This window comes from Myotis nattereri, assembly GCF_964212035.1.
Source record: "Myotis nattereri genome assembly, chromosome: 4".
NCBI classification, from domain to species: domain Eukaryota; kingdom Metazoa; phylum Chordata; class Mammalia; order Chiroptera; family Vespertilionidae; genus Myotis; species Myotis nattereri.
Window position 1 is genome coordinate 79,256,272 of NC_138079.1, and position 24,457 is coordinate 79,280,728.

The 24,457-nt window shown below is 40.3% G+C and overlaps 1 protein-coding gene across 1 annotated transcript in view; it reads left to right on the forward strand.

The window, feature by feature from the left end:
* The window catches only part of LOC308517927 (cytochrome P450 3A12-like), a gene marked incomplete at both ends in the record, with an annotated part of 109,519 nt that overhangs the window by 76,626 nt on the left and 8,436 nt on the right, over positions 1-24,457 (forward strand). Inside the window, 6 exons of the mRNA XM_081089474.1 lie at positions 868-981; positions 1,240-1,328; positions 2,653-2,801; positions 15,043-15,170; positions 16,502-16,568; positions 23,788-23,948. Of these exons, the coding sequence (XP_080945600.1) occupies positions 868-981; positions 1,240-1,328; positions 2,653-2,801; positions 15,043-15,170; positions 16,502-16,568; positions 23,788-23,948 (708 nt within the window). The remainder of the gene's footprint in view (positions 1-867; positions 982-1,239; positions 1,329-2,652; positions 2,802-15,042; positions 15,171-16,501; positions 16,569-23,787; positions 23,949-24,457) is intronic.

Below are 24,457 nucleotides of genomic sequence, written 5' to 3' on the forward strand. Positions count from 1 at the left end.
ATCATGAATGCACAATGGAGATAGACATTTTAAAACAAAACATAGTGTTAAAAGATGGAAGTAAGTCTCAAGTAGGGTGGCTTGATAGGCCAGTCCCAGCCTGAAAAATAGAATTATCTCTTCCTTTTCCTTCTTCTATCCCTGGTGGAAAAATATAAGGATTTCCATGTAATTTTATTATTTGTAATAATAACAAAGAGATTCCTAATCTTTTAAGTATTAACTACAGTGGGGCCTTGAATTACGAGTTTAATTCATTCTGAGACCGAGCTCGTTAAGGAGCTCGTTAACTCAAATTACTCTGTCAACTCAAAGCAAAAAATTGGCGGAGAAACAGCTGGTATCTCAAAAAACTCGTTAGTCAGGACACTCCTAAGTCAAGGCCCCACTGTACTTTTTTTTTTTAAAAAAAACACGATATCAAGACATTCTATTTTTCAGGTTGCTTATGTTGTATATATAAGTAAAAAACAACTGGTCTGAGGCAATATACAATTTGCCAAAGCTATCTGGCTAACAGTCAAGAATCCCTTTCTATTCTGCACAGCCCTGGAGGATATACTAGGACTCATTCCTATGTTTTCCCCTGAAAAAGCCATTTCCCTAACACATGGGTCATTTGCACTGAAAAATATGATTAGAATAAAGGCTGGAAACCACATCAGGTGGCTGGATGTCTCCTGAACCTTCTTGAGATGCTAGACGTTGGGGATAAATATTTATTGAGTATCTAGCACAGGGCCTGCTACTAAGTAGATAGTCACTAAATATTTGTTGAATAATTGATGCCCATTTAACAAATTTTCTTCAACTGTTTAAAACTCCAAAACTTATGCAGGGCAAAATGTCTTTTGCTTTTAATTCTAGCCTTTTCCAGCAGTGGGGATTATGAAAAGTGCCATCTCTATGGCTGAGGATGAAACTTGGAAGAGAATACGAACATTGCTGTCTCCAACCTTCACCAGTGGAAAGCTCAAGGAGGTAAGGGTATAAGAAGATACTTAATTTGAAACTTAAAGAATGCATCTGGGGACAGGTAGAAAGTAAGATCGTTTCTTTCCAAGGGTAGCGTGCTGAATTTGAGCTTCCTAATAATGGTCTTTTATCTTTATGTCCTAGAAGTGACATTATAAGATTCATTATAAGATAACACTTACTGCTCCATGCTTGAGAAAGCCACGTCTTCTAGTACTTGAGTCTTCCCACTTAACTGCGGGTGTTGTTGTGTTTTGTGTCTAGATGTTCCCCATCATTGGCCAGTATGCAGATGGGTTGGTCAGCAACATGAGGAAGGAAGCAGAGAAAGGAAAACCCATCAGCTTGAAAGAGTAAGTAGGAGGCCAGCTGCTGGGATTTGGAGCTCGTCCTCAAGACACCCCCCCTCGCTCCCCCCCCTCCCCCCCCAGCCGCCTGCCAGAGCCCAATTCCCACTGAATTACTGTAATGACCAGACAGAAGTGCGTGTGTGGTGTTAGAACTCCAATGGGCTACCCAAGAGGATGTGGCTCCTCCAAAAAGCAGGGCAGCCAGGAGAGAAAGATCTCCTGTGTACATGAACCAGGATTAATTTGTCTGCTTACTTGTCACCTTGGATATTCCTGAAGACAAAAATACATAGTTTAGAAAGTAGAAACATGATTGTACCAAAGTTTTCAGTATAGAGGATGTGAAATACTGGCAGGGGAAGGCACTGGTATGTATTAGTGAGCAGTGGGTGGAGCAGGGAAGTTACAATGTGGAACTTGGAATAACTTCATGATATTGGTGAGGATATCAGCAAAATATGAAATATTAAACCTTCCCACCACTTCTCCTTTCTTTAGTCTCAAATTAAAGAATGTCCTGTATAGACTATGGGTAGGGTGAGCATGTCATTTATTGTCTAAATTAAGATATGTTTAACTATGCAGGAACAGCACAGGTAAAGTGGGACTCATCTGGGGAAACTGGGGACATATCACTTACCTATGGGATTCCCCCAAATTGATTTTGGGGTGATTTTTAAAATTATTTCTTAAACCAGAAACATTCTTAGTTCTTACATTTTACAGAAATGAGTGTGCCCTGAGATCACTGGACTTGAGGACAGTGGGTCTCTCAGGAGCTTTAGCAGGAGTGCAGAGAAGGAGCGATGGCATTCCTGGCAACTCAGACCAGGGTGCTGCTGTTCTGTCAGGTGCTGAAGCGGAATCAGCTCTGAGTATAGACACTGTGGTGAGGCAAGACCCTTGTCAATGTCACCTTTCTTGACTCCACTGGGAGGAGTCATTACCTACCCGTGGTCCTGCTCAAGCACAGTATGGCTACTATTGTCCAGACTCAAAACACACTACTGTACTTTGCCTGATTATGGGTCTCCTTCCCTCTGACTGACCTCCTATTGCTCACAGGTGGGGCTAACTTGCCTTGGTGTCCCCATAACCCAGCACAGGGCCAGCTGTATCACTGGCATCTGATAAACACCTCATGATGGACTGTGACAGGAGCATAGATTCTTTAGATGATCCAGCCGATGATTTTGACAGTTGTGTGGCTCTTTACCTGTCTTTGCCTGGGCATATGAATTTACGTGTTCTTTGTGTTGTGTGTGCTGGTTAAAGATAGTAAGGAGGTGCTGATTTTGATTTTCTATGTCTTTATTTCTCTACTCAGCGTGTTTGGGGCCTACAGCATGGATGTGATTACTGGCACATCATTTGGAGTGAACATCGATTCCCTGAACAACCCACAAGATCCCTTTGTGGAAAATATCAAGAAGCTCTTAAAATTTAATTTCCTTGATCCATTACTTCTCTGCCTAAGTATGTGGACTACTGTATTTTTTTTTCTTTCTCCCTCATTTCCTCCCTCCTTTCCCCACCTCTTCTCTCTCTCTCTTTCTCTCTCTCTCTCTCTCTCTCTCTCTCTCTCTCTCTCTCTCTCTCCTCATTTGACATATCATTCACATAGTATTTAATTCATCCATTTAAAATGTGCAATTCTATCATTTTTACAACCTAGTGTCTGTCAACAGATAAATGGATGAAAAATGTGGCATAGATAGCTAGATAGCTAGATAATAGATAGAATGGATATTATTCAGCCATAAAAAGGAAGAAAATCTTGCCATTTGCAACAAGATGGATGGACTTTGAGGACATTATGCTAAGTGAAAGAAGTCAGACAGAGAAAGAAAAATACTGTATGATCTCACATATGTGGAATCTAAAAAAATGCCCAAACTCAAGAAAAACAAGAAATGATTTGTGGTTATCAGAGGCAGAGTTTGAGGTTGGGGGTTTTAGTTGAAGGTGCTCAAAAGATACAAACTCTCAGTTATAAGATAAACAAGAGTGTAGATTCTTAAAGTTCTAATCACACAGAAAGAAAAATATTTTTAGCTATGTACAGTGATTTATGTTAACTAAACTGATTATGGTCATTATTCCACAATATATGTATATGAAGTCATTATGCTGTATGTCTTAAATTATGTCAATCATAACTCAATGAAATGGAAAAGTTGTTTTTACGACATTCAGAGATATGTGCAGCCATCACTATATTACCTAGATTAATAGAAGACCGGTGTGCAACATTTGTGCACTCGGGGAGGGGGGAGTCCCTCAGCCTGGCCTGCACCCTCTCACAGTCCGGACCCTTCGGGGGATGTCCGCCTGCCACGGAGGTGGGAGAGGTTCCCACTACCACCACTGTGCTTGCCAGCTATGAGCCTGGCTTCTGGCTGAGCAGTGCTACCCCTGTGGGAGCGCACTGACCACCAGAGGGCAGCTCCTGTGTTGAGTGTCTGCCAGCAACATTCCAGTCGTTCTGCCATTCGGTTGATTTGCATATTAGGGTTTTATTAGGTAGGATTTTTGTCAACTTAGATATATGGTACTTTTTAACATTACCATTCCACTCCCCTTAGCTCAAAGCAACTTCTAATCTACTTTCTGTCTCTGTAAATTTGCCTATGCTGGACACTTCATATAAATAGAATCACATATGTAGGTTTTTGTTGCTGGTTTTTAAAAATTTAGGCTCATCCATGTTGTAGTATGTATCAGTATTTTATATTTATTATGACCCAATAATATTCCATTATATGAACATTATGTTTGTTCATTCATCAGTTAATGAGCATTTTGGTTGTTTCTACCTTTTGGCTCTTGTGAATAATGCTGCTGTAAACATTCTGTACACTTTTTTGTGATAACCTATTTCAATTTTGGGGGGGTTCGTTTGGTTTTAATTCTTCCACTCAGGGGTGGAATTGCTAAATACTATATTAATCTGTGTTTACCTTATCAAGGACCTGCTAAACTTTATTCTACAGTAGTGACACCATTTTATATCCCCATCAGTAATGTATGAAGGTTTGAATTTCTCCACACCCTCACCAATACTTGGTTGACATTTTTCTATCTTTTTTATTATAGCCATTCTAGTGGGTATGAAGTGGTATCTCATTGTGGTTTTTATTTGCATTTCTCTAATGACTAACGATGTTGAGCAACTTTTGATATATTTGTTAGCCATCTTTGTATCTTTTTTAGATGAATGTCTATTCAAATGCTTTGCCCATTTACATTTGAGTTGTTTGTCTTTTTGTTGTTGAGTTGTAAGAATTCTTTATATATTCTAGATAAAAATTCCTTATTAGATATATGAGTTCAGAATTTTTCTCCTATTCTGTAGGTGTCTTTTCTTTCTTTTTTTTTTTTAATTTTTTTATTGCTTAAAGTATTACAAAGGGTATTACATATGTGTCCATTTTATCCCCCCGCCCTAGACAGTCCCCCAGCCTCCCCTATCCCCCAGTGTCTTATGTCCATTGGTTATGCTTATACGCATGCATACAAGTCCTTTAGTTGATCTCTTACCCCCCTCCCTCCTGCCCCCCAACCCTCCCCGGCCTTCCCACTGCAGTTTGACAATCTGTTTGAGGCAGCTCTGCCTCTGAATCTATTATTGTTCAAAAGTTTATAATGGTCTCTATTATCCATGAATGAGTGAGATCATGTGGTATGTTTCCTTCATTGACTGGCTTATTTCACTTAGCATAATGCTCTCCAGTTCCATCCATGACGTTGCAAATGGTAAGAGTTCCTTCCTTTTTAGAGCAGCATAGTATTCCATCGTGTAGATGTACCACAGTTTTCTAATCCATTCATCTACTGATGGGCACTTAGGCTGTTTCCAGATCTTAGCTATGGTGAATTGTGCTGCTATGAACATAGGGGTGCATATATCTTTTCTGATTGGTGTTTCTGGTTTCTTGGGATATATTCCTAGAAGTGGGATCACAGGGTCAAATGGGAGTTCCATTTTCAGTTTTTTAAGGAAACTCCATACTGTCTTCCATAGTGGCTGCACCAGTCTGCATTCCCACCAGCAGTGCACAAGTGTTCCTTTTTCTCCACATCCTCTCCAGCACTTGTCGTTTGTTGATTTGTTGATGATAGCCAGTCTGACAGGTGTGAGATGGTACCTCATTGTTGTTTTGATTTGCATCTCTCGGATGATTAGTGACTTTGAGCATGTTTTCATATGTCTCTTGGCTTTCTGAATGTCCTCTTTTGAAAGGTGTCTATTTAGGTCCTTTGCCCATTTTTTGATTGGATTGTTTATCTTCCTTTTGTTAAGTTGTATGAGTTCCCTATAGATTTTGGAGATTAGGCCCTTATCAGATATGACATTGGCAAATATGTTTTCCCACACAGTGGGTTTTCTCGTTGTTTTGTTGATGGTTTCTTTTGCTGTGCAGAAGCTTTTTATTTTGATGTAGTCCCATTTGTTCATTTTCTCTTTAGTTTCAAGTGCCCTAGGAGCTGTATCAGTGAAGAAATTGCTTCGACATATGTCTGAGATTTTGTTGCCTTTGGATTCTTCTAGAATTTTTATGGTTTCCTGTCGTACATTTAAGTCCTTTATCCATTTTGAGTTTATTTTTGTGTATGGTGTAAGTTGGTGGTCTAGTTTCATTTTCTTGCATATATCTGTCCAATTTTCCCAACACCATTTATTGAAGAGACTATCTTGGCTCCATTGTATGTTCTTGCCTCCTTTGTCAAATATTAATTGAGCATATTGGTTCGGGCCGATTTCTGGGCTCTCTATTCTATTCCATTGATCTATATGCCTATTCTTGTGCCAGTACCAGGCAGTTTTGAGAACAGTGGCTTTGTAATACAACTTGATATCTGGTATTGAGATCCCACCTACTTTGTTCTTTTTCAGGATTGCTGCAGCTATTCGGGGTCTTTTTTTATTCCAGATGAATTTTTGGAGAGTTCGTTCTAGATCTCTGAAGTATGCCGTTGGTATTTTAATGGGAAGTGCATTGAATTTATAGATTGCTTTGGGTAGTATGGACATTTTAATGATGTTGATTCTACCAATCCATGAACACGGTATGTTCTTCCATCTGTTTATGTCTTCCTCTATATCTTTTTTCAACGTCCTGTAGTTTTCTGAGTAGAGGTCTTTTACCTCTTTAGTTAAGATTATTCCTAGGTAGCTTAGTTTTTTTGGTGCGATGGTAAACGGGATTGTTTTTATAATCTCTCTTTCTGAAAGTTCACTATTGGTGTATAGAAATGCCTCAGATTTCTTGGGGTTAATTTTGTATCCTGCTACATTGCCAAATTCATGTATTAAGTCTAGTAGCTTTTTGATGGAGTCTCTAGGGTTTTGTATGTATAATATCATGTCGTCTGCAAATAAGGACAGTTTTACTTCCTCTTTTCCAATTTGGATGCCTTTTATTTCTTCTTCTTGCCGAATTGCAATGGCTAACACTTCCAGTACTATGTTGAACAGGAGTGGTGAGAGGGGGCATCCCTGTCTTGTTCCTGTTCTTAGGGGAAATGGTGTAAGTTTTTGTCCATTGAGAATGATGTTGGCTGTGGGCCTGTCATATATGGCTTTTATTATGTTGAGGTATGATCCTCCTACTCCCACCTTGCTGAGAGTTTTTATCAAAAATGGGTGTTGAATTTTGTCAAATGCTTTTTCTGCATCAATTGATAAGACCATGTGGTTTTTTTCTTTCAATTTGTTTATGTGATGTATCACGTTTATTGATTTGCGGATATTGTACCATCCTTGCATCCCTGGGATAAATCCTACTTGGTCATGGTGTATGATCTTTCTGATGTACTGCTGGATCCGATTTGCTAAGATTTTGTTGAGGATTTTGGCATCTATGTTCATGAGGGATATTGGCCTGTAATTCTCTTTCATTGTGTTGTCTTTACCTGGTTTTGGTATTAGGGTGATGCTGGCTTCATAGAATGAGCTTGGAAGTGTTCCTTCCTCTTGAATTTTTTGTAGTAGTCTGAGGAGGATAGGTTTTAGTTCTTCCTTGAATGTTTGGTAAAACTCCCCTGTGAAGCCGTCTGGTCCTGGGCTTTTGTTTGCTGGAAGCTTTTTGATGACTGCTTCAATTTCTTCCATAGTTATTGGCCTGTTGAGATTTTTAGATTCTTCCTGATTGAGTTTTGGAATGTTGTATTTTTCTAGGAATTTGTCCATTTCCTCCAGGTTGTCTAGTTTGCTGGAGTAGAGCTGTCCATAGTATTTTTTAACAATCATTTGTATTTCTGTGGGGTCTGTTGTTATTTCACCTTTTTCATTTCTGATTTTGTTTATTTGGGTCCTCTCTCTTTGCTTCTTGGTGAGTCTGGCTAGAGGTTTGTCAATCTTGTTTATCCTTTCGAAGAACCAGCTCTTGGTTTCATTGATTTTCTGTATTATTTTTTTGGTCTCTATGTTATTTATTTCTGCTCTAATCTTTATTATCTCCTTCCTTCTGCTCACTCTGGGGTTTTCTTGTTGCTCTCTTTCTAATTCTTTGAGTTGTAGAGTTAGCTGATTTACTACCATTTTTTCTTGTTTTTTGAGATAGGCCTGTAGAGCTATAAACTTCCCTCTCAGGACTGCTTTCATTGTGTCCCATAGGTTTTGGATTGTTGTGTTTTCATTGTCATTAGTTTCCAGGATGTTTTGAATTTCTTCTTTGATTTCATTGGTAACCCAATCAATATTTAATAGCATGCTATTCAGCTTCCAGGTGTTTGAGTATTTTGGGTTGTTTTTATTGCAGTTTATTTCTAATATTATGCCATCGTGGTCTGCGAAGACGCTTTTTATGATTTCAATCTTCTTGAATTTGGGGATACTTTGCTTGTGACCCAATATATGGTCTATTTTTGAATATGTGTCATGAGCACTTGAGTAGAATGTATATTCCGTGGCACTGGGGTGAAGTGTTCTGAAGATGTCTATTAAGTCCATCTGATCTAGTGAGTCATTTAGTATTGCTGTATCTTTGCTGATTGTTTGTCTAGAGGACTTATCCAGTGATGACAGTGGTGTATTAAAGTCCCCTACTATGATTGTATTGTTGTCGATCTCTCCTTTGATATCTTCCAGAAGATTTTTTATGTATTTGGGTGCTCCTGCATTGGGTGCATATATGTTTATCAGGGTTATATCTTCTTGTTGTATTGATCCTTTTAGTATTATGAAGTGGCCTTCCGTATCTCTTGTTATGGCCCTCACTTTGAGGTCTATTTTGTCCGATATAAGTATTGCTACCCCAGCTTTCTTTTCTTTTCCATTAGCCTGAAAGATATTTTTCCATCCCTTCACTTTCAGTCTGTGTGAGTCCTTTCTAATGAGGTGGGTCTCTTGTAGACAGCAAATGTATGGGTCATGATTTTTTATCCATTCAGCCACTCGATATCTTTTGGTTGGAGCATTTAGCCCGTTTACATTTAAAGTTATTATTGAAAGGTACTTGTTTGTAGCCATTTCTTTTTTTGTGTGTGTGGCTGTTTTCTTTCTGGGATTTTTATTTCTTCTTTTTACACCAGTCCCTTTAGCATTTCTTGCATTGCTGGCTTGGTGGTGATAAACTCCCTTAGCCTTTTTTTGTCTGTGAAGCTTCTTATTTCCCCTTCAATTTTGAATGATAGCCTTGCTGGATAGAGTATTCTTGGATTCAGTCCTTTGCTTTGCATCACTTTGTAAATTTCCGTCCATTCTTTTCTGGCCTGATGTGTTTCTGTTGAGAAATCATTTGATAATCTAATGGGAGATCCCTTGTATGTAACTTTCCGTCTCTCTCTTGCAGCCTGTAAGATTCTCTCTTTGTCCTGAACATTTGCCATGGTAATTATGATGTGTCTTGGTGTGGGTCTTTTCGGGTTCACCTTGCTTGGGACTCTCTGGGCTTGTGTGACTTTTTTCTTCCCCACCTCAGGGAAGTTTTCTGATATTATTTCTTCCAATAGGTTTTCTAATCCTTGATCCTCTTTCTGTTGTTCTGGCACCCCTATTATTCGTATGTTGTTTCGTTTCATGTTGTCCCAAAGCTCCCTTAGGCTCTCCTCCTGTCTTTTAATTTTTTTCTCCAACTGAAGTACAGTTTGGGTGTGTTTTGCTTCCCTGTCTTCTAATTCACTAATTCGGTCTTCCGCTTCTCCTAGTCTACTGTTGATACTTTCAATGGTGTTCTTTATTGCAGCTATATCGCACTTCATTTCTTCTTGGGTTTTAGTTAAGTTGTCGATTTTTTCATCTGTTTCTTCTTGCTTCTTGGATAAGTTGTCGATTTTTTCCTCCATCCGGTGTATGCACTCTAGGACCCTTATTCTGAATTCTTTTTCTGTCATGTTGTATGCCTCTGTATCACTTAGCTGCTTTTCTGGTGAGTCCTCCTTTTCTTTCCTTTGGGGATTTCTTTGTCTACCCATGTTTGATCTCACTGACGTATATAGATATTGAGTCGTTCAGTGGCTGCTCCCTAGGTGGCAGTGGTTCCTTGGGCTGTGGTTGCTCCTTGGGCGGTTGTGGTAGCAGCTGCTCCTCTGTTGTTAGCGGGTCTTCTGATGGGTGCTGTTCACAGCTGTTGTGGCTCTTTTGGCTGGTGGAGGGAGGCTTCACCCACAGCAGCTGTTCCTCAGACAGAGCGTGTGGAGATCAGGAGGCCGCTGTTGCTTGGATCTGCTTTCTGTGGGGAGAAGCAGAGTTCCTCCGAGTTCACGTAGTCGCGCTGCTTGAGAGCCGTTGTTGCCGGGTTAGTAGCTGGTCTCTGGATGCCGGCGACAGTCACCCAAGATGGCACGGTCTCCGTGGCTGTGCCGGCGCACCTGGAGAGGTTTCAGCCTCAGCCTCTAACCGTTCCCTTTATCTAGGATTTCTCTGTCTTTCCTGGCTGCAGACTGTCTCAGCTGAATCTCCTCTGCTTATTCGGGCTGTATGCTACCCGTTTCAGCTGCCCGCCCTTATCTGCTCCGGGACAAGGCACCGACACGTCTGTCTAAACCTCCGCCATTTTCTCTCCGTCTTTTCTTTTTTTTATGTTGAAACAGTAAGACTGACAAAATTTTAATAAGGTTTATCAAGAAAAGAACCCACAATTAGCCTATATCTCGATGTAGTGTCCTCTTTATCATTATAAAATGTCCATCATTATCTCTCGTTACCTTTGTTATCTTGAAATCTATTTTGTCAGATATACGTTTGTCTACATCTGCTTTTCTGTGAATGCTGTTTTTCACACTTTCACTTTGAGTCTAACTTTGTCTTTGCAGCTTAGCTGTATCTCCTGAAGACAACAAATGGTTTGGTTTGTTTTTTTATCCAATCTGCTACTCTGTGCCACTTTATTGGTTAATTCAGTCCATTACATTTAAGTAATTATTGCTGTATGAGGATTTCCTATAGCTATTTTATATTTTGTTTTCTGGTAGCTCTGTGCCTCTATTGGATTTTTTCCTTTGTGTTCTGTCTGTTGTTTTCATTTGATGGTATTTCATACTCCTTTTCTCTTTCTTTAGCTATATGTCTCAGTTTGTTTTGTTTTTGTCTGCGGTTACCATTAGGCTAGGAAAAAGAAAGTTTCATATATAAACTAGTCCTTTTTCTTTTGAATGCATCTGATTTCCATCCTCCTTTGCAAACAACTTTTCCCTCCTCCCTTTTCTGTTTTGGTTGTCCCTGTTTATGCTGTAAGTTTGTTGGTAATCTTACTCATAGTTTTGTGATCTTCTGTTCTTTTTTCAGGTAGAATAACCCCCTTGAGTGTTTCCTGTAAATGGGTCTTCTGGTGATAAATTCCCTCAGCTTCTGTATGTCTGGGAAAGTCTTTATTTCTCCTTCATATTTAAAGGATAACTTCGATGGATATATTATTCTTGGCTGGTAGTTTCTCTCTTTCAGTAGTTTGAATATTTGGTTCCACTATCTTCCAGCTGGTAGAGTTTATGCAGAGAACTCTGCTGATAACCTATTGGGTTTTCCTTTAGAGGTTGTTTTCTTCTTTTCTCTGGCTGCTGTGTTTCCACAATCTCTGAAGGAAGTTGAATCTTTCCTAAAGTTTGGGCTCCAGAAAGTAAATGTGGAGTTCTGTAAACCTGTGGTGGGTAAACACTGGAAGGGCCCTTGCTTGTTTGGCTCAGTGGATAGAGGGTCGGCCTGTGGACTCTTTTCTTTTTCTTGATAGAGTCCTTTGGAGCACAAAATTTTTCATTTTGATGATCTACAATTTATGTATTTTTTATTTTATTGCCTGAGGTTTGGGTGTCATGTATAAGATCCATTGTCAAAAAAAAGAGATCCATTATCAAGTATGTCATAAATATTATCACTTGGACCAGGGATTGAACCTGCAGTCGAGGTACATGCCCCTGACCAGGAATCAAACCCATAAGCCTTTGGTCCGAGGGCCCACGCACTAACCACTGAGAAAAACTGGCCAGGGCATATCTATTTCTTTCTGAGTCAGTTTCTATAGTTGTGTCTCTCTAGAAATTTGTCAATTTTATCTGAGTTATCCTATTTATTGGCATACAGTTGTTTATAATATCCCCTTATAGTTTTTTAATGTCAGTAATAATCTCCCTTTTTCATTTCTGATGCTAGAAGTTTGAATTTTTTTTTTCTTGGTCAATTTATCTAAATGTCTTCAAAGAATCATCTTTTGATTTCATTAATCTTCTCTATTGTTTTTTATTCTTTATTATATTAGTTTCTTTTTTTAAAATTAAATCTTTATTGTTCAGATTATTACATTTGTTCCTCTTTTTCCCCAATAACTCCCCTCCTCCCAGTTCCCACCACACCCTCCGCCCTCACTCCCCACCCACTGTCCTCATCCATAGGTGCATGATTTTTGTCCAGTCTCTCCCCGCATCTCCCACACCCCTTTCCCCCCCAAGAATAGTCAGTCCATTCCCTTTCTATGTCCCTGATTCTATTATAATCACCAGTTCATTCTGTTCATCAGATTATTTATTCACTTGATTCTTAGATTCACTTGTTGATAGATGCATATTTGTTGTTCATAATTTGTATCTTCACCTTTTTCTTCTTCTTCCTCTTCTTAAAGGATACCTTTCAGCATTTCATATAATACTGGTTTGGTGGTGATGAACTCCTTTAGCTTTTCCTTATCTGTGAAGCTCTTTATCTGACCTTCAATTCTGAATGATAGCTTTGCTGGATAAAGTAATCTTGGTTGTAGGTTCATGGTATTCATCACTTTGAATATTTCTTGCCACTCCCTTCTGGCCTGCAAAGTTTCTGTTGAGAAATCAGCTGACATTCATATGGGTATTCCCTTGTAGGTAACTGAGTTTCTTTCTCTTGCTGCTTTTAAGATTCTCTCTTTGTCTTTTGCTCTTGGCATTTTAATTATGATGTGTCTTGGTGTGGTCCTCTTTGGATTCCTTTTGTTTGGGGTTCTCTGTGCTTCCTGGACTTGGAAGTCTATTTCTTTCAACAGGTAGGGGAAGTTTTCTGTCATTATTTCTTCAAATAGGTTTTCAATATCTTGCTCTCTCTCATCTTCTGGCACCCCTATAATTCTGATGTTGGTACGCTTGAAGCTGTCCCAGAGGCTCCTTACACTATCTTCGTATTTTAGGATTATTTTTCATTTTGCTTTTCCAGTTGGGTGTTTTTTGCTTCTTCGCATTTCAAGTCTTTGACTTGATTCTTGCGCTCCTCTGGTCTGCTGTTGGGAGTCTGTATAATATTCTTTATTTCAGTCAGTGTATGCTTAATTTCTAGTTGGTTCTTTATCACAACATCGAGGGTCTCATTAGATTTCTTGTAAATCTCATCAAGTTTATTGGCAGTTTCCAGAAAATTATTGAAAGACCTTAAAAGTGTGGTTTTGAGGTCTATATCCTCCATTTCTGTCATGTTTCTTTGTCTCCACATTTTTTAAAAAAATATATTTTATTAATTTTTTACAGAGAGGAAGGGAGAGAGATAGAGAGTCAGAAACATCGATGAGAGAGAAACATCGGTCAGCCACTTCTTGCACATCTCCCACTGGGGATGTGCCCGCAACCCAGGCACATGCCCTTGATCGGAATCGAACCTAGGACCTTTCAGTCCGCAGGCCGACGCTCTATCCACTGAGCCAAACCGGCCTCGGTAGTCTCCACATTTTTTATGCTTTCTTGGTGCACCCCCTTGTGGTCTTTGTGTGCAGTCTTGTTGTAGTTAAGCCTTGATTGTTGTAGGTAATACTGGGGGGGATTTGACCTCCAGGCAAACTGGCTATGAGAATCAGCTGCGTCTGCAGTGGGAGAACTTCTGTGCTGGATCTCTAGGGTGGTGCTAATCTAGCCTTTGCCTGAGGCTATCCGGCAAATGGCTCTGCGCATGGCTTGGGCGGGGCCGGTCCCAGGGGATCTACAGGGCGGGCGGAGGGAGCAGTTATAGTTGCTCTCAGTCCCGTCCCCAGGGGCTCTGCCTCTCAGAGTCCCAGCAACCGCTGCAAACCTCGGAGAGAAAGCTGCCTTTGAGTTCTGATCTAAGCCAGACAGTCCCATTTGAGTCTGGGTGCGTAGAGACTCGCCCGGATCTGGAGCTCAGAGTCTGAGACTCCCTCCCGATTGAAACAGACAACCGCACCCTCAGCTGCCAACCCCCTCCGAATGCACTCCGCACCTTAGTATTTTACTTCAGCACTGCGCCTCCTCTGAGTCTCGGTATGCTTTTCTTTTTCCTCCTAGTTGTAGAGCTTCCACTCAGCCAGCCTTCCTGTGGTTCTGGATGATGTCCGTCCCATCTTTTAGTTGTATTTTTGAAGTGGTTGTTCAAGGAAGCAAACTCCAATGTTAACCTATGCCGCCATCTTGGTTTCCCTATTAGTTACTTTCTTATCTGTATCATTGCTTCCTCCTGCTTGCTTTTGGTTTTGTTTGCTCTTTTTTTCAGTGTGTTAAGGAGAAAAGTTTGGTTATTGATTTGAGATCATTGTTCTCTTTAAATGTAGACATTTATAGCCATAAATTTCTCTCTGAGCGCTGCTTTTGCTACATCCATAAATTTTGGCATGCTTTCTCTTAATTTTTATTTATCTCAAAGTATTTCCTAATTGCACTTTTGATTTTTGTAGGACCCATGGATTATTTAGAAGGGTATTTTTAAATTTCCACATAGCAGTGAGTTTCCTAGTTTTCTTTGTTATTAATTTCTAATTTCATTCCATTATGGTTGAAAGACATACTTTGTATTATTTTTATCCTAGCTACAAATTCATTTTTTCAAAATATATTTTTGTTAATATTTATATTATTATAGAATGCATATTTCCAATAAAATTTTCAGAATTGTTTTAAAAGACAAAAAAGAAACAAGACTCACCTATAATTAAACTCTCAGATACAATCATTGTTGACATTTTAGTGTCCATGCATGTGTATCTGACTACTATTTCTAGAACAGTGTGATTAATTAAATAAATCAGACTCTGCTCTGATTTAGATAAAAGACAAAGCCATTCAGGGATGTAATCCTGTTTCTTTATTCATTCAAAAGATGGGGAAGGGGCCATGATCTCACTGCTATAGTGATGGCCCGTCTGTGTGGACTTGCCGTTGTGCAGCCACGGGCTTGGAAGTCTGAGCACAGGGCAGAGAGGGACTGGCTCCTGGTTGAGAAGCCTGGTGTCTTTTACTCTCCTCATTGGTAGAGAAAATTATAAGTGCTCCCGGTACATTTCATATTTTCATTGTGCTTTCTTTTTTCTTGCAGCACTCTTTCCATTCCTTGGCCCAGTGTTTGAAGCATTTAATATTTTCCTGTTCCCAAAAAGTGTGACTGATTTTTTCAAAAAATCTGTAAAAAGAATGAAAGAAAATCGCCTCCAAGATAAACAAAAGGTAAAATCTGGTGGTGGTTACGTGAGTGTGTTCACGCTTTGATAATTTATTGAGCTGGATACTTATGATTTGTGCACCTCTCTTTTAGGTAGATAGAGAACTCTAGGTTTACAGGAGGAAAGTTCTAACATTTTGTGGGGAATGAAGAAGGTGGAGGTTAGGAAAGGAAATAAAAAATGAGTCAGAGAGACTTGTCTAAAATGTAATATAATAATAGGCACAAAGGTCAGTATATCACTGCATGAATATTATTGAGATGAAAAGTTTTCCACTTCCCTTCAATAAATTATCAAAGTATAAAAGTTGCTGTTTAAAATTTGTTTTCCTGGTATAGTTCCTCAGAGTTAAAATTGGCAAAGAATCACATCAATTCCAAGCCTCTTATTTTACACATTCTGCAGTGGAAGTTCCCAACAGGCCCCTGGGGAAGGGCTCTATGTTAAACTGAAGCCTGGTTGGAGACTGGAGAGGGCAGTAGTCTTCTCTGGGCATTGAGGTTGCAAGCTGGCTAACCCAGCTTTGCCTTCATGGGCCTGGAGGCCAGCACAAGAATGTTTGCAGGCCATGGGGATAGGATTAGGTACCCCGGAATTGCACTGAACGTTGTGGAGAGTTCTGGGATGGTGGCACTTGAAGCTGCTCACAGAAAAACTGCCAATGAACTCTTCAAATATCAGGAGATTCATCTATGTGGCCATTCATTAAGAATTAAGCCTAGAGAGAAAGGTTTGAGGTCAGGGACATTTTTGTGAGCATGTAGGCATGACAGGAGAGGGAGCAGGTAATTCTTTGGCTATGTTCAAGAGTAAGAGAAGCTGAAGATCAGAGAGAGTGAGGACCAAAAAGCAGCTGGGCATGATGGGTGGATCTTTCTCAGGTAAACACCCTGCTCTCCAAGATTTGTCGCTGGATATTTTTATTCATTGATAACTCAAGCAACACCAGGCACACTTCTGGATTTAAAATGGCCATCTTATCAGGAAAGAAATTTAGTATTGCACTTTTTTGTTGTTGTTAATCCTCACCTGAGGATATTTTTCCATTGATTTTTTAGGGAGAGAGGAAAGGAGAGGGAAAGACAGAGAAACATTCGATGTGAGAAAAACACATCGATTGGTTGCCTCTTACACAAGCCTGGACCAGGGCCTGGGCTGGGGAGGAGCCTGCAACCAAGTTTTGTGCCCTTGGCCAGAATCAAACTCGGGACCCTTTGATCTGCAGGTCGACACTCTATGTACTGAGCCAAACCGGCTAGGGCTAGTATTGCTTGATTTATTTATTAGTAGGGCTTGATTTATTTCTAACATTGAAAGTTTTCCTTCTGCTTCCAGCACCGAGTGGATTTACTTCAGCTGATGATAAACTCTCAGAATTCCAAAGAAACAGACTCCCATAAAGGTAAACAAGGCATGCTTCAGAGGGCCAGTGATGGGGAGGCTCAGAGGTAGTTGACAACCTTAACTTGGAACACTTGGTTAAAATTATGTTCACTAGTTTAATCTACTATAAAGTTTTATTTTTCATTTGTAATTAATAAGTAACTTGGGGGGAAGCCTTTCAGACTAAGTAAATATTCTATTCCTCTTGAAACTTTCACCTACTAGTTTTATCATCATGAATGGTTTTTGACTAGTCATTATTAATAGGATGGTTGCAAAATTATGACATTTTAATTCTATCATTTCTTCTACATTTATAAATTGACTAGAGGCCCGGTGCACAAAATTCTGCATGGGTAGTGTCTCTAGCCCTGGCTGGCAATCATAGCTGATTGGGGCCTTCCTTCATTCCACGCTTCCCCCTGGTGGTCAGCACACGTCATAGCAAGCAGGCGAACTCATGGTCGGTCAAATTCCTAAGGGGACAATTTGCATTTTAGCCTTTTATTATATAGGATGTTTCATTGTAAAGTGTTCTGTTCTCTCTCATTTATTATTTATTTATTTATTTATTTATTTATTTATTTATTTATTTATGTCAATATGATCTTATATATTATAAATTTACTCTCTTACATCTTTTTTTTGTGGTCAAATTCTTTTAGGTTTGTTCACTGGAGTTCCTTTAAGTGGGCTCTGGGTTTCTTCCTTCTTTCATTTTAATGTTTTATTTTTCCAATATAGTTTTTTAGGGTAGTTTTAGGTTCACATCAAAATTCTATAGAAGACTTAATATGTCACCTCCCTCTACCTATACACAGATTCCTCGACTATCAAAATCCCTCACAAGTGTGGATTATTTGTTATAACTAGTGAACATATAATAACACATGATTATCACACAAACTTCATAGTTTACATAAGGGTTCACTCTTGGTATTATACATTCTAGGATTTTGACAAATGTATAATGGCATATACTAGTATACAGTGTCCAGTATCATTTTTACCTATCATTTTAAAAAAATATGTTCTTATTGAATAGATTTCAGAGAGAAGGGAGAGGGAGAAATGGAAACATCAATGATGAGAATCATCTATTGGCTGCTTCCTGCACACCCCCTACTGGGGATCAAGGTCGCAACCCAGGCATGTACCCTGACCAAAAATTGAACCATGATCTCCTGGTTCATAGGTCAATGCTCAACTACTAAGCCACACCAGCTGGGCTTTACCTCTCATTGTTTTTGTGTGCACTTCCTTGCTTCCTGGCGTGAGAAAATTTTAGGTTTCTCTTTATTTCCCCTGATCAAGGCTTGAATCAGTCATTTCTCAAGGAGCTTTGGTCACTTTAGTAAGAAGTGATATTTAGAAACCAATATCTATGATCTGGGAACGCTCATTCCTACTAGGGCGTTTTTTCTTCTAGATCTCCTTAGTGGACAAACCTAATAATATGAACTATATTTACACAGGTCTGATAAATATAAATATTTCTATATATACTCATAACTAGACCAAGGATTCCCTCCCCTCTCAAATATCTGATTAATAACTTATTTCCATAATATAATCCCATTATAATTAATTTTAAACTACCAATAGTTTGACAACCATCTCACAAAATGTTTGAATATTTAACATTTGGTTCTAGAGAGCAGGGATGAGATGACTCTAATACACCATTATAAATACACTAGAGGCCCGGTGCATGAAATTCGTGTGGGGGGTGGGGGTCCCTCAGCCCAGCCTGTACCCTCTCCAATCCGGGACCCCTCGGGAGATATTCGACTGCTGGTTTAGGCCAGCAGTCGGACATCCCTCTGGCAATCTGGGACCACTGGCTCCTAATTGCTCACATGCTTGATCGCCCCTCACCTCCTCTGACTGCTGGCCTGATCGCCCCCTAACTGCTCCCCTGCCAACCTGATTGCCCTCTCCCCTGCCAGCCTGATCACCCCTAAACACCTCTGCCTGGGCCAATACCACCATGGCTTTGTCCAGAAGGAAGTCGGACATCTTCACCCAATCTAATTAGCATATTACCCTTTTATTAGTATAGACTAGAGGCCCAGTGCACAAAAATTTGTGCACTCGGGGGGGTCCCTCAGCCTGGCCTGTGCCCTCTCGCAGTCTGGGACCACTCGGGGGATGACCACCTGATGGCTTAAGCCCGCTCCTTGGAGGATTGGGCCTAAGCTGGCAATCAGACATCCCTCTGGCAGCCCAGGAGCCCTTGGGGGATGTCCACTTGCCAGTGGGGAGCAGGCCTAAGCTGCAGTCGGACAACCTTAGCGCTGCTGAGGTGGGAGAGGCTCCCACCACCACCACTGTACTGGCAGCCATCAGCCTGGCTTGTGGCTGAGCAGAGCTCCCCATGTGGGAGCACACTGATAACCAGGGGGCAGCTCCTGCATTGAGTGTCTGCACCCTGGTGGTCAGTGTGTATCATAGTGACCAGTCATTCCCAGTCGTACTGCTGTTAGGGTCAATTTGCATATTACCCTTTTATTATATAGGATAGAGGCCTGGTGCATGGGTGGGGGCCCGATGGTTTGCCCTGAAGGGTGTCCCAGATCAGGGTGGGGGTCCCACTGGGGTGCCTGGCCAGAATGGATGAGGAGCTGAGGGCCATTTTCAGACTGGCCACAGCTCCTTTAGGGTGAGGGTCCCCACTTGAGTGCCTGGCCAGCCTGGGTGAGTGGCTGATGGCTGTTTGCAGGCTGGCCAAGCCCCCCAGCGGGGATCCTCACCCCATCAGGGTGTGACCAGCCTGGGTGAGGGGCTGATGGCTGTTTTCAGGCTGGCCACAGCCCCTTCAGGGTAGGGGTCTCCCCTGGGGTGCCTGGCCAGCCTGGGTGAGGGGCTTATGGCCATTTTCAGGCTGGCCACAGCCCCTTCAGTGTGGGGGTCCCCACTGGGGTGCCAGGCCAACCTGGGTGAGGGGCTTATGGCTGTTTTCAGGCTGGCCATACCCCCTTCAGGGTGTGGGGTCCTGCTGGGGTGCCTGGCCAGTCTGGGTGAGGGGCTGATGGCTCTTTGCAGTCTGGCCAAGCCCCCCAGCTGGGACCCTCACCCCATGAGGGTGTGGCAAGCCTGGGTGAGGGGCTGATGGCTGTTTGCAGGCTGGCCACAGCCCCCAGCCACTCAAGCTCCCAGTGGAGGCTGGCTGGAAGCAGGTATCTGGGATTTATTTATCTTCTATAATTGAAACTTTGTTGCTTTGGGTGGAGGCCACAGCCAGCCAGGACAGGCGGGAAGAGTGGCTTCCTCCATCGCCGGGGCAACCAAGCCTCCTGCTTGCTTCAGCTCCGTGGCTGCCGCTGCCATCTTGGTTGGGTGAATTTGCATATAGTCGCTCTGATTGGCTGGTGGGCGTGGCTTGGGCATAACAGAGGTGTGGTCAATTTGCATGTTTCTCTTTTATTAGATTAGATGCTATTGTTTTTAGTTGAATTATACTTCAAACAAATAGATTAGATCCTGACCATGCTTAGTTTCTCTCAGGAGAAAATAAGAAAAAGAGACCAATTTGATCACAAGGGCTATTTGCTGAGCATAAAATAGAGCAAAGAGAGGGGACATGTGCTGAGAAAGATGACATTCAGGTCATGATTGAATGAACATTGCTAATTCCACTTACTGGACCCTACATTTCTGTATTTCATGCTGTCCAATGCCCTTCTATTGGCACATTCTTTTTTCTGCTATTTTAATGCCATTGATTAGACTAAGATCAATCACCAATCTTCCACCTTTTTTTTAAATCTCTGCAGTTTTTGTCCATATCTCAGATCATTAATTTTGAAGACATGTGTCCCAAGTCTTTTATTACCTAATATCTCTTAAAGGTTTAATCCGTGCTTCCCAAGCTGGGTTGTGCACACAAATTACATCTCTCTTTTGCAATAATATGATGCAGTCTTTTCATTTTTCAAGGGCCATCTTACAAAAGAGTGCTTTCTTTATATTAGGTGACTTCCAAGGGCAGAACTAATGCAGCAATAATTGTCAGGAAGGCCTATTTGGACCCAATATAAGGAAGATATTTACAACTATTAACATTGTATAAAAGTGGAATGATTTTCCTGAAGAGGTAGTGAGCTTTCCATCATTGGTGTTATTAAAAAAACACACACACACAAAAACAACACTAGATAAAATGGATAATCCTGGAAAGGGTATTCAGGCATTGGGTTGAAATAAAGTTCATCAATGACTACGTAAACCCCTCAAAATAATAATAAAAATAAATAAATACCATTTTTAAATTAGAGTTTGCATTCAATATTATTTTGTATTAGTTTCAGATGTACATTATAGTGGTTAGAATATCACATATTTAACAAAGTGATCCTCCTAATATTTCAAGTACCCATCTTTTACCATACAGAGTTATTACAACATCATTGACTGTATTTCTTTTATATATGTATTATTTTATCAATTTCAGAGAAGAAGGGAGAGGGAGAAAGAGATAGAAATATCAGTGATGAGAGAGAATCATGGATCGGCTGCCTCCTGCACACCCCCCACTGGGGATCGAGCCCGCAACTCAGGCATGTACTCTTGACCGGAATCGAACCGGAATCGAAAGACCTCAGGCCGACACTTTCCACTGAGCCAAACCAGCTAGAGCTTGTCTGTATTTCTTATGTTGCCTTTACATCCACATGATTTTGTAACTAACAATTTGTACCTCTTGATCCCTTTACCTTTTTCATCCAGTCCCCCTACTCCACTCCCTCTGGCAACCATCAGTCTTTTATTTGTATCTATGAGTCTGTTTCTATTTTGTTTGTTCATTTATTTTGGTGTTTAGATTCCACCTATAAGTAAAATCATATGATAATTGTCTTTCTCTGTCTGACTTATTTCACTTAGCATAATACCCTCTATCCATTCATACTGTTGCAAATTATAAGATTTTATTCTTTTTAGTGGCTAAGTAATAATCCATTTGACAGGCACTTGGGTTGCTTCCAAATCTTGGCTATCATAAATGACATTACAATGAACATAGGGGTGCATATAGTCTTTCAAATTAGTGTTTTGGGATTCTCTGGATATACACCCAGAAGTGGAACATGGGGTCATAAGGCAGTTCCATTTTTAATTTTTTGAGGACCCTCCATACTGCTTTCCACAGTGGTTGCCCGAATCTGCATTCCCACCAACAGTGCAAGAGTGTTTCCTTTTCTCCACATCCTTGCCACCACTTGTTGTTTGTTGATTTATTGATGTTAGCCATTCTGACAGGTGTGAGCTGATATCTCATTGTGATTTTAATTTACATTCTCTGACAATTAGTGATGTTGAGGATCTTTTCATATGTCTATTGGCCATCTGTATGTCCTCTTTGGAGAAGTGTCTATGCAGAACCTTTGTCCACTTTTTAATTGGATTATTGGGGGGCTGGGGTTGGTTTGAGTTGTATAAGTTCTTTGTAAATTTGGAGTATTAACACCTCATGGAATGTATCATTGGTGAATATTGTCTCCCATTCAGTAGTTTGTCTTTTTGTTCTGTTGATGGTTTCCTTTGCTGTGTAAACTTTTTAGTTCGATGTAGTCCCATTTATTTATAGTTTCCCTTGCCCAAGAAGTAATGTCAGGAAAAAATATTGCCAAGAAAAATGTCAGAGATTTTACTGCCTCTGTTTTCTTCTAGGGTTTTTATGGTTCAAGTCTTACATTTAAGTCTTTAATTCATTTTGAGTTTATTCTTATATATGGTGTAAAAAGATAGTCTAGGCCCTGACCAGTATGGCTCAGTTGGTTGGAGCATCATCCCGTACAATGAAAGGTTGTGGGTTCAATCCCCAAGTAGGGCACATGTCTGGGCACATGTCTGGGCAGCGGGTTTGACCCCCAGTCGCAGCCTCCTCTCAGGGCACACACGGGGGGAGGGTTGGGGAGGGGACTGATTGATGTTTTTCATATCGATATTTCTCTCTCTCTCTCTCTCACTGTCAATAAACATGTCCTTGGATGAGGATTTAAAAAAATATGGTCTAGTTTCTTTCTTTTTTTGCTCATATCTGTCCAATTTTCCAAACATTTATTGAATAGACTATTTTTACTTCCTTGTATGTTCTTGTCTCCTTTGTCATATATTAATTGACCATATCGGTCTGGGTTCCCTATTCTGTTCCGTTGATCTTAACTGTTTTTATGACAATACTGTGCTGTTTTGATGACTATAGTCCTGTAGTATAGTTTGATATTAGGTAGTGTGATACCTCCAACTTTGTTCTTTCCCAAGATTGCTTGGCTATTTGAGGTCTTTTGTGGTTTCATATAAATTTTTGATTTTTTTGTTCTAGTTCTGAAAATCATAACATCTCTTGACAGTTCCTACTGTGATTCAGTAGTTTTTGTATGGGATTTAAGATTCTGCATTTCTAATAATCTTCCAGATACTGCTGATGATGCTGGTCTATGGACAATTCTTAGAGTAACCATATTTTATGTGTAGCCAGTATCATTCTCTAAAGTTTCTGCAAACATTTTTGAATGAAAGATCCTTTAATTTTCCCTGCATAAGCCTTAGTGCAAAGTCTCTTAAAAATTACCCAGGGCCCTGGCCGGTTTGGCTCAGTGGGTAGAGTGTCAGCTTGTAGAATGGGAGAGTCCCGGGTTTGATTCTGGTTAAGGGTGTGTGCCTGGGTTGCGGGCTTGATACCCAGTGCAGGGCATGCAGGAGGTAGTAGATTAGTGATTCTCTCATCATTAATGTTTCTATCTCTCTCTCCCTCTCCCTTCCACTCTGAAATGAATAAAAAGATATATTTTTAAAAAATATACTTAAAAAAATTATCCAGGTATATTTTATCTAGAATAATTTAAAATTTTCCTGGGGGAGAAATCTATCCCATATTACTTGTAGCTAAAGTACTTTCAGGATTCTCCAAGGGACAGACTGATAACACTGTGCATGTAACACAAAATGCTATGTCTTAAAATTGCACAGCTATGTTGTGGAGAGAGTGACACAACCAGAAGCAGATGGTGAAGAATAGAATAGACCTGGGTCAGCGGCGGAGCAGATGAAGACATTTTTGCCTTCTTCTGGCCCTGTAACATACACATCAGAGTGCAAAACACTCCCAATTTAAGCTGAATTGTTTTTGCAATTTTTCCTATAAGAGTTTGGGAGTTTCATTTGGATTCCTCATAATCTAAATTGTGATGTTGTTCATTGACCTGCTTTATAAAATACCTTTCTTCTCCTTTTAGCTCTGACTGATCTGGAGCTTGTTGCCCAGTCTATTATGTTTCTGTTTGCCGGCTATGAGACCACTAGCAGTTCTCTTTCTTTCCTTATGTATTTGCTGGCTACTCACCCCGATGTGCAGCAGAAATTGCACAAGGAGATTGATGCAACGTTTCCCAATAAGGTGAGTGGGTGATACTTGGAGAGCAAGGGAGAAAATAAAGCCTTATCAAGAATGCCTCCTCACCACTTCCTAGGAGAATTTTTACAAAGAATGTAAACATCAATTATTTTACTTGTACTATTTAGGAAGGATGTAAAAAGACAAAAACAAACAAAGAATATAGGTAATTTTTGTTATTAGAGATATATAAGATCTTTGAAAAAAGTGTTGGTCCTGTTGTGTCAGTTATCTGTTATCACAATAATATCAAATGAAACAGTTTTTTAAAACCTCAGTGGCAATTAACAATAGGAATTTATTGCTATTTATCCAAGTGTTTGGATAATTATCTGTGTTGATATTGACTGGACTTGCTTTAGTCTGGCTCTTGGCTGATCTAGGCTGGGCTTGGCTAAGTGGCTGGGTGAATCAGCTCCACACATGATCCACATATCTCCTATATTGCAGACAAGAAACCTGGGTATGTTCTTCTCAGGCAATGATAGAGGGAAAGCCCAATAAGCCCAAAC